Genomic DNA, 11,220 nt, shown 5'->3' on the forward strand with positions numbered 1-11,220 from the left:
AAGGGTCCTTTCCAACCTAAATGATTCTAAATAAAATCCTGGCACAGAAGCTGGGGGACTCTTATAGAGAGTACTCTGCTTCTCTCAAGAAGCATTTTACCTTAAGATTTACTTGGGAATCATCTTAGAAATTCCTTCTTGCATGCATCATGCACTTTTTACCCTAGCTTAAGAACACTCGCATATACCAGCAACAGATTCTGAAACTGCCTGTAAGCAGGTGAAATGAAGGAACAAAAAAAGAGTCCAGTGAGGATATAAAGTGCTCTGGCTCTTCACAGGCCCCGATCTGCTCTTTTATAGCAGTGGAGAAGAAAGAGAGAGGAATTTATCCCAGAGTGACTGTGGAAACTGCCAAAACCATATGATTTCAAGCAACCTCGAATCAAGCTTTTGGACACAGGGAAAACTTAAGAAACCTGCACAGCAATGGTGTCTCTTGCAATTTAACAAACTGCAGAGCAGCTGCTCTAAAGCCATTCTGAGACCATTCTGTGCAGAATCACTGCACCAGAGCAGGAATTTACAATTTCACTGGGCACTAATCAAGACTTCACTTGTACCACACATAGAGAAGGGCACGCAAGGCCAAGTTAATCAGAAAGGCAGCCCTGATTAACCCATTACATCTTAGGCAACTTTCAACCCTCAGTGTCATCTTATAATCGTAACAGCAATGAAAAAGGGTAAAACCTCTCTTTTGCTTTAACTGAATGACAACATCAGGTCCCATACTTCTCTCTCAGGTCAGGAGAAACTATGAGCTTCCAAGCCCTGGGGAACAACTGTGTGGGCTGTGACCTCCTGGACCCAGCTCACCTTCATGGTAATGGTCCTCAACAGTGATGATTCTGCCCTTGGTCGCTCTTGCATTTTCAAGTATTGTCTTCTTATCCAGGGGCTTTATAGTGAAGGGATCAATCACACGGATGAAGATTTTTTCTGCAGAAATAGAATGAAATGATTTGCAACATGAATTTGGAGAATGCAAGACAATAGAAGTGGTACAGGCAGCCCCTGCGATCTTTTAGAGCCATTATGAAAACTGTCTACACTGTACCTATAGCTTGTCTACCACAGAATCCAACCAATCCTAATTTTTGTATGTATTCTTTCTTCGGGCACCTTGTGAGATAGTAATATCCATCCATTCCACAGACAAAACTCTTGAGGCAGAAAAGCCTTGGATAAATGACTCAAGGTCACTAGGAGTGCCCGTCAGCAAAACAGTAATCTAACTGGCCTTCCCACGGGTAAGAACGGAATCTAGTCACCAGGAAATCCTTCTTATTCAGACTGTCAATCACAATTTTTTCCCAGACTTTATTTTACCTTTAACTTTATTGTCAAGCCAAGCACAATTTCCTTCTGCTTCTTCGGTCTGTAGGCATTCTGAATTCTGCATTGCAGGCTGCCCACCTATCAGGTATGCCCGTTTGAACTGCCCCAGCCCTGATCGTGGTGCCCTTAAGGTTGGCCTCAAAACCAGAATTTGTCCTGACATCACAAGGCAGGCCCAGATTGCTTGTTAAAGCTACGTACAAATGGCGATTGTTTATAAGAATAGCAAATTACATGAGGTTTTGTCTGATCTTGGCTAGCTGAACACTGAGTCAACTCTTATCATACATAAAGAAGCCCTATGGTATGTTGACAGTTTTGTAACCGAAGGCTCTTTAGTGACCAATATATTTTAGGTATTAGACACTGTCTCTACACTAAGAGATTATTTCTCCATAGCTGGTTATTCACACTTCAAGATCAGCAGAGCATTGCAAAGCATGGTAAACGCCAAAAGATAACAATAGTTCTGAAAATACAACTTTCAAAATGTCCTAAGCCTGATGGCTCAAGGTCATGACAAAATATCTGTCCACCGAAATACAGCATACAAAGCTACCCGTAAGCCACAGGCAGCGCTAATTCTATTATCTCTTACTATTTGTAATGTCTTCCTGGGCATAGGCTACTGACTCACAGATGGATTTTTGATGGTTTCTTTCTCTTATTCACTGAAGGATTTTTATCTTTGCTGTGAGATGTCAGCGCATTTGAGCACTATCACAGAACTACTGCCTCCCACGCTAGTTAAAAGTTGATACATTCATTCAAAAAACCCAAGTAGCAGTAAGCCTTATCTATACAAAGGCACTCCATATCAACAGCATTGTGTAAGCACACACAGTTGCTGTGGCTCAGCTGACAAGCTGTATTTTGTTAACTGGCCCCAGCCTGATTGCATTCTATCGTGTTGGTACCCTAGCCCGCCCAGACACTGTGCCAGGGACGGATCACTCTGTTTCTTACACACTTCCTCTAAGATTCTGCCTGCAGGGCACTTTCAGACAGATTAGCAATTCTAAAGAGACTTTGATCTGATCAGTTTGGCAATTTTCATGGCTACTAATGCTGCTAAGCTAACTAAAACCTACTCAATTAGGCAAGATTGGCAGATGTATACTATGTTGCACTGTATCAGCTTAACAGGTGACCAGCTGTCTGTAACATTTTAATTAATGTTTACCAGTACAAAGGGTGAGCAGTTAGGCTGAGTGGTATTGATTTCTTTGCTGTGTTAAATGATAAAAAAGGAAAAAAAACCAAACCATAATCTAATCACCTTTTCTTAGCTGCTCTGCTGCAGCCAGAGCCTCATGCAGAGTGACTCCTGCTCCGATCACAGTCACTTGGTCATCCTTACTCTTCAGAACCACCTGCAAGAAAATGTTTCCATGTACTTTTAACAATACATCTTATTGCTATTTCTAACATTTCTGGAGATTTTACTAAAAAGATCAAATCCTTGGCATTGAAATGCTTTAGAGGGAAAGGGACTTTTACAGGAGGAACTTTGCATATTTTTTCTGATTCTATTTATCTGGGCAATATTTACCTTTGCCTGTCCAATATGGAAGTCCTCATTGTTGTTGTAAATGACAGGATTTTCAGGACGACTAGTTCTTATGAAACAAATGCCCTGTTTCCGAAGTAAACATGTTATAAGTTACAAAACCAGAAAGGTGTTGACATTCGAGTTTGTAAACCCTATGAAAAAAATACAGTAAAACGACTTTTTCTATTTGTCTGGTTTTCACCCTTCTATGTTACCTCTGGTTCTACGAAGTAAAACTTTTCTCCCCCCCACCCCCACAGTCCTTTTTCAATAGCTGGTTGTTTCAGACATTACAATATAGTTAACCTCTTCTTAGAGCATGCTAATAACTTACAATTTTCTTTCTGATTCCAAGATCTTTATTTCTCTTTTGTTCTCTTGTGGAAATGGAGAATCCGCCTCGAGTTAATTAGAATCTTAGAACTTTGCCATACATGTGTAAATTTTACTCTAGTGACTTTAAAGCAAAAGAAGAAATGCTCAGCTGAAAGCAAGGAAAAATCCCTTCCTTCAGTTAATGTTCAGATGCCCTTCCAAAAGAAGCAACAAACCAGTACTTCACTCTAATCTCTCCCTCACACTACCTTACACTCCTTTCCCTTCCCCCTGATCTTTTTTTCACAAACCACTCATCACATTTGTTACATACCAAATTTCCACACTCCTTCACTTAAAAGCTGTACTAATAAGATTGAAATTTTTCAGATTTGCTCCTTTCTCAAGGTAAATTCCTATGGCAGACAAAATAAGTACTGATCAAGGAGATGATCCGACCCAATGCTACCAATGACATTTGACAATTCCTATGCAAATTAGCTGAAGGTAAGAGATATAAGAAACTCTGTCACAGCCCTATGGGAAGTCTTAGTCATCTTCAGCCACAGTCCAATTTAACTGCAATCCATCACTGGCAACAGAGGAGCAAAAGATGACCAGTGAGACTGTCAACTAGCATAAGCACCAGCTCTCAGTATCTCCAAAAGATGTACACTGTCTTAGACTACTAAAGGACCTGACTCCTGAGCTTTCACGTACACGCACTTGATGATCAAAATCCTCAAGATAAATTTATCTTTCCATATCCAGCTTCAATTGTGACCCCAGAGACATCATGCTAGGAGTATACTTTCTGTAAGTTTGCTAAAGACCAACAAGAGAGTTACACATGCTCTTATTTCTGAGCCAATTTAGACCCAAACTGCAATTGCTGTGTAATCATTTACATCTCCCCAAATCTGGTCCACAAGATTCCAGACTGTTCACTTTTGCACTAGCCTGGACAGAATGTCTGCAACCTTTCAATGCAAAGAAAACATCCCACTGCCACACTGGAGCCTTTGAAAGAATTTATGCGGGTAGAGACAAGCAAGAAACATGCCAGAAGCAACAAAAGAAGTGCAAAAAAAAAAATTATTCTCTGGCTCAGAAATACTGTGATGCAAACCTTGGTGTTGGCAGCTATTTCCACTGCTTTTTCAGTGGCTACAGCATCGCTAGGGTAAAACACAGTGGCATTGGGAACAGCCCGGAACATGCACAGATCCTCCAATCCCATCTGAGATGGCCCATCCTCACCTAAAAGAATTAAACCAGAGTTACAAAAGAGTAAGTGCACATTTTTGACAATCACTCAGTGTAGCAGTGAGGTTCAATGTAAGCCAGAAAAAAAAAAAAAAAACAAACAACTACAAAATCAGGCACACACAGGACATGCAAGTCTACCTGCTTGAGAAAAGAATCATCTTCTCCTTAAACTTGGAACCATCTAAACAGTAAATAAAGATAGAAAGAGACTAAAAAGAAAGAGAACTGGGGTTAAAAAGAAAAAATAGAAAATGAAGTGTAACAATAAAACAACACCAAAGGAAGACAACCAAAGTAGGAAGGGTACAAATACAGAGAGGGTCACAAGATATCCAAGCATTTTCAGATTTACATACACTGAGGCTGCACGAGCAAAATTTATACTTGTCTATAGTGTTCCTTTAGATTTGAACTGTTGGAAATGTGAAAGAATTGCATGTGTTCCATCAGAAATGGAAAGTGCACTTGGTACAACTACTCTCAAATTCTTAGGCTCACTTCGAGATTAAATGAAGGGTATGTGTTTTTTAATACTATAGAAAGTCTTTTAAAGAGCAATAGGGCATCTGTGTTGTTCATTTAACAACCAAGTGCCTTATGGCATAAACTGCAGATCTATAAAAAAGAATTGTTAGCCAGAACATGTGCTGGATGCACATTTTCCATAGTTAAAGAAACCACCACACAACACCCCCCGCCCCCAATGACCTTATGTAATGGTGCTTTGGGAATGGCACTGTTCCAAACTAACCATGCAAAGAGTTCTGAATCCAGTCATGTCACAGCCTGCAGAGCAGAAGCAGGGCAATAAGTCTTCCCACATGCACCCACTACCTGTTACTCAAGAAGGACGAGTTCACGAGGAAGGAGGAGAGTATTTTCATAAGAGCAGCACAAAACTCCGAAGAACTTTAAACATGTTAAAGAAAGCAATCATTGAACTCTGCCACTACATGTTACTAATAAAGTAAGCATGAACCAGGAAAAGAGAGCACCTCGGCTTTTGGTCATGACATGAAAAAAATTCTCAACGTCACAGTTTCTAAATCCGTATGCGCTGCCTGAATGAGTGGGATCTCAGTGGGCATTTCCCCTTCCTAAAGTGCACCTACACAATGCATACATAGAAGAAAAATGAAATTATGAAGAACGAAATTAACAGGTACCTGAATCAGAATCTTACTCAAGGTAAAGAGAGTACTCATGCTTGTCCTACTTTTGCTAACGTGGTGCCAATAATACCAGCATTCACAGTTCTTACTAGTAATTTACAGACTAGCACTAAGTTGAGTTCGGCCCCAAGTGCATCTTGACAAAAATCCTGATTTATGTGGTTTTAGAGTAACACAGATCAAAAGAGAGCAATTTTCAATTATATCTGCAAAACCTATATTTATAGCTTAATAAAAAAACGTGAGTGCTTAATATGAACAGTATCAAATGTCTAGAATATAAAACTGGTTGTCTAAACAACTGGTATTTCTATTTTTGACACATGTACACTACTATTTCTTTCCCTGTATGTTCAGTTTGGAAAATACAGATTTTCCATTATTCTCTTATGACCTTGAAAACACATTTAATGTTTCATTAGATGTTTTGGCCCATCAGCAACTATTGGTCTAGGAGTGAACTTAGTACAAGTTCAGAAAGTCATTGTGATAGTTATTTCTCATAAATTTAATGGGTCCAAATTTCAATGCAGCAGAAGCCCAGGTCTACCTAGAACTGCATACACAGAACTTCAATTTTCACCACAGAACCAGTTAGGATCCATGCAGGCCTAAAGTTCTAATAGGAAGTACACTTAATTCATACCCTTCCATTTAAAATTGAATTTTCTAACTGTTAAAGGATTTCTCTGAATTACTTTCTTTTACAACTTGGTTGCAAAACTTTGGGTTCAAATTCTTTTTTGAAAATCAGAGCTGAGGCCTGAATCAGATTTGTAACTCAAACAACTTTATAAATCTAAGTATGCACTTCACAGTCACAGCTCACAGCGGAACATTTCAAGTGCCGAAAATTGAAACTTGGAAGTCTAGTTCTAGGAGACAATTCAGGTAACCCAAAGGAGTTTTATCTTCTTAAACGAGCAAAGACCAAAGCTAATTGGCTTTTGCACCAACACCCTTTGCTGCTTGCTAAAAGACTTAAACTGGATTGAACTAGACTACGATGAGGTGGGAGGACTGATTTTAAAAAGAAAAGAGGCTTGTAATAGAATCCCTCCCTTAATGACATATACAAGCTATAATCTGATATACTCTACTTACAGTCTCCTCTACTAAAGCATACTCTATACCGCTGCAAGTTAAGCTTGAGGTTCTGGATGAGACTACATATGTTTATGAAGCATCTTTAAATCTTTACCAGTATTACAGGTCAAACTAACTATTTTGCTTTAAACAAAAACACCCAACCCTCCTCCAAACCATACTGCTAGCCAAAACTATTAAATCAACTGAAAAATTGATGTATGGAGAAGCACCTTAATTTACTAGCCCTGTCAGCTCTCCCTCTCTTTCTTTTCCCCTATAAATGCCTAGTAGTTTTTCAAGCATAAATGTCTACTGGCATTTTCCTTCTTGGTATGCAAGTCTGCTCCTGTTTTCATGGGTGATGTCTATGCATTTCACTAAAAAAGCAAAACTCCCTTCCTCCTTCAAACCGAAATCAAACCCCAATATGATCTGACATGTACCAAACAGTCGTGATGGGAAGCAAAGACCAGAGAAGGTACTGCCAATTTCCTGAATTACATAACAGCTTCACAGTTCCTGTTTCATTAGTACTTTGAGGTTTCGGGGTTTTTTTAATCAACACATTAACTGCTTCAGTAGTAAGAAATACTGAGGTAAGTTGAAGCAATTATTTCACATCGGTGATCTTCAAAGGCATAATAAAACAAAAATATTTATTCCTTATAAAGTGTTTTTGAGATTGGTGGACAAGAGCATCTGTGCAAGAATAAGTTTCATTAGTTTCTTATTTTGGGGACTGGGAAACATAGATACAGTAACCACACACAACTATTCTCATCACAGAGGACGTCAACTGCAAAGATGGAAAGGAACCTAAGCTCCTCACTTTCAATCCAATCCCTTATATATCACTCTATACTTGTAGAGTAGAAAAGCTTGTAGGAAAAAGTCCTATTTTTATCAGGCCAAACTGATAAAAGAGAAAAAAAGCAGATGAGTTGAAATCTTTCTCATTCCAAATAAAACGATGTGTCTGATAAAAGTGAATTGCAAATATGACTTCTTCCTATAAATGGTGCCACTGATATACCATCACAGCTATACTACTGATTGTCTCCACAAAGCATTATCAGTTTGACTGCTAGACACTTATCACTAAATGGATGGGAACTGCTGATAAATAGGCCAAGGCTGCCCTTACCAATAGAAACACCGCAGTGCGACCCACAGAGATTGACATTACTCTCGGAGATGGCAGCCATACGGATCTGGTCAAACGCCCGTGTGAAGAAGGTAGCAAAGGTGCTGGCAAAAGCAACAGTTCTGTCACGAGTGGCACAACCAACTGCAATGCTCACCTGAAAAGAGGGAGATTGTACAATGTACAAGAACAGTGAATTCCTCATTTATCGATTGTTTCCAAGAGATCATCTGTGGGACTTCCTACCGTAAAACTTCAGCAAGAAGCTCTCAATGCAGATTAAAAACCTCTGTCCAGTCCTGCTCCTAATTGTTGGCCTTTCCAAAAAGGAAAGGAGGCAACTCACTTTCCCAGTATCTATCCTCCAGCATCTCCTCTGCTGCTTGCCTCAACTGCTAGCTGTTATTGTTGATCCTTACTGGCAGCTTCTTTTCTTTACCTGTTCCAAGCAGCCATTCACAGTTTTAAGACTTATCCCCCTCTTTTTTTCCTGGATCAACGGCTTACAGTTTGAGTCCAAAGGACATGGTTTTACTATCTCCAGCAGACAAAAATTATCACTACTAAGTGGGCATGGATTTACCTGTGTTATTTGGACTGGTATTTACTAAAAGGGCCCTTCTTCAGCAAGACGGAAATTAGAACAAGGTCCTTAAATCGTTTATTGCTACAATTACCCCATATATTTATTTTGCACAGAAATTGGTCTGCTCTTCATGGCAAATTTCTCCTAAGCTGATGTAAATCCAAAATGCCTGACTCAAGCTCATGAAACTGCCTTAGTATAAAATTTGCAAGAGACAGTCCATGGGTTCTTTGGTTATAAATCATTGAAGAAAACAACAAATTTCTACCTGAATTTATGTCTTTAATTTCATTTGCTTCAGTGAACCCATACAGGTGACAGCTGAAGACTCAGTCAAACAGATTAGTTATCAAATTATTTTAGTCCTTTCTGTACAAATGTCATCAGGCTAAATTTATTAACTGTTTTTCTGTCCTCATCTTTATACCCCAGTCTAGCGAAGAACTCATTGTCACGTTGTGACATTCCATTTTTGTGAAGAAAAAACCCTAAAAAGTTATTTCAGAGTTAAATCTCTACAAATCACACTGTGGAAAGTATTACCGTTGTTTACATGTTGCCATCTCCTTGTGTTCTACTGAAATGCAGACAATATGACCACAAAAATAAAAAGAAAAAAAGAGGGGGATTAGGAAAGAATGATTAGAAGCACTCCTGTTGGATTATACTTGTAAGCTTTTGCCATAGCCTAGTTTTTCCCTAAGAAGTGAGCAAGTCAAATTAAATATCCATGAATACACATATGAAAAGCAAATATTAAAACCCCACTCTCTAAAGACTCAGACTGAATGGTCTCAGATCCTGCTGTGTAATACCAGTATTTCAAAAAACCAAGAGACTAGTTACCATGTTCTGTTCGGCAATGTAGCATTCAATGTAGCGACTGGGATGTTCTTTCTTAAAAAGCTCTGAGAAGGTGGAGTTCTTTGTGTCTCCATCCAAAGCAATCACTCGATCGTTAGCATGGCCCAGTTTTGCAAGTGCAACACCGTAAGCTTTGCGGGTAGCCCACTAGGAGAAGAAAAATATAGCAGTACTGTTACAACTTTCTGTTTCTAGCAGCTTTTTTTTTTTCCCCACTTTCTTCTTCCATGAGTGCATGCACATACAATTAAAAAAAAAAACACAACAAAACACAACCAAAAACATTTTAAATGTTAGCAATATCAGAAGTACATATGAGAACAGTGACACACAGAAGAGTAAACAAAAAAAGAAAAATACAGCGAAGCATCAGGACACACATCTCTGCTGAAATCACCAACTCCCTACCAATCCAGCTAGGAAATTTTGAAAACCTTGGTTTCCAATCATGGATATTCACTGAACCTCGTGGAGTTTCTTCAATTTTAAATACACGTAAAATAATTTGGATAATTGATAATGATAACAAAATGAAAAAGAGTGATTTGACTCTTTATATTTGAATATATCCATTCAATACCCAGTGAGTTGAATGTCAGTGTGTCACACCAGAGAGGTAGGTGTTTACCAGGATACTCAAAATAGGAGAGAAGAGGTGGGTAGTTGAAATCGTGGCAAGGGATAACACAAAACCTCCTGCCATCCATTAAGCAGTCTCACACTTGGAAGATATCTGACAAACAATGAAAAAGGAAGGGAGTACCTTTTCTCCCACTTTGTAAGTTGGTGGAGATGGCATCTTAATGTTTCTAATATTTACTACAGGTGCATCTTCTTCCGGGAGGGCTGGAGAAAGCTTTTTCTTATTTTGGATTTTGTCATCTATTTCCTGAATGACTTGTTCAGCCATGTTTTTTGGGAGGGGCTTTCCATGCCAGCTTTCCTTATCTTCAACACCTGCGTATTTAAAATTACAAGTAAGAAAAATATAAAAACTATTTAAGTTTTTAGCTGCAGATTTTACCCAGATGAAAGTGCAGTGAAGTATGACAATCTAGTATAGTCTTCCAAGGAAGAACTTCCTTATTATTCCCACTGTAAACAATTCCAATAGTATTCAATTGCATTAAGACAGACATGTTTAAATACATAAGAGAAATAGTCAAATTCCATATATTCCAAACTAGTGGCGAAATTCCAGTGTCTTCTACCGAAATTGTTTTTAAATTGGCACCTAAAAGACCTGGCCCATAAGTGTGGCAAGAAGTAAACAGTAAATCAGTGTGAACAGTTAACATGAAATTTCAACAGTTAGGCCTAAATAAACAAACTCAGGTAAGTTGCAAACAACAGTTAACCAAACTGCCTAATTCAAACAAGTCCTGATGTTTTACAGCTTTATTTTAATAGCTTCTAATGACTCTTATCTTTGCACACCTGGCACTAACAGCAAAATTACCTCTCTGGCTGATATGCTGCTTTTCACTGAGTAAGTCAGTAAGAATAATGAATTTTGCTCGCTTACTCAATGAAGAGGAATGAAGACATTCACTCCTGTTATTAATATTTACCTGGTCAGAAAGACAAATTCACAGAATGCTGCTAAAAGCTGTAGCTGAACAGAATCACAGCAACCCCTGACACACTGAATATGCATTTACTCCATTCTATGGATACAATGCTCAGTAGCTAGTACGCATCTCACTTGCAAGAACCAAAATAATTTTCTTAGCACTAACACTGTTGAGAAGTATAAAGAGTTTGAAAGACTTCTGCATGCTATTGCTCAAACATGTAGGTACATATCTGTCCCCTAGACAATGACATTTAGGTAAGTTTCACACCACATGAAAACTACAAAAGGCTCTTAGAGGCACCATGAACTCCA

At 38.7% G+C, this 11,220-nt stretch overlaps 1 protein-coding gene across 1 annotated transcript; it reads right to left on the reverse strand.

Annotated features, from left to right (window-relative positions):
- Window positions 1–801: 801 nt before the first annotated feature.
- Window positions 802–10,903, reverse strand: LOC104070453 (transketolase-like; the record flags this gene model as incomplete). Its single annotated transcript, XM_009577238.1, has 8 exons — window positions 802–942; window positions 2,621–2,714; window positions 2,894–2,977; window positions 4,338–4,468; window positions 7,883–8,039; window positions 9,315–9,479; window positions 10,096–10,289; window positions 10,792–10,903. Coding segments are annotated over 8 exons (1,078 nt in total), but the record flags the coding sequence as incomplete, so codon positions are not given.
- Between the last annotated feature and the right edge of the window lie 317 nt (window positions 10,904–11,220).

Source organism: Fulmarus glacialis, unplaced genomic scaffold (assembly GCF_000690835.1).
Source record: "Fulmarus glacialis isolate BGI_N327 unplaced genomic scaffold, ASM69083v1 scaffold42214, whole genome shotgun sequence".
NCBI lineage: Eukaryota > Metazoa > Chordata > Aves > Procellariiformes > Procellariidae > Fulmarus > Fulmarus glacialis.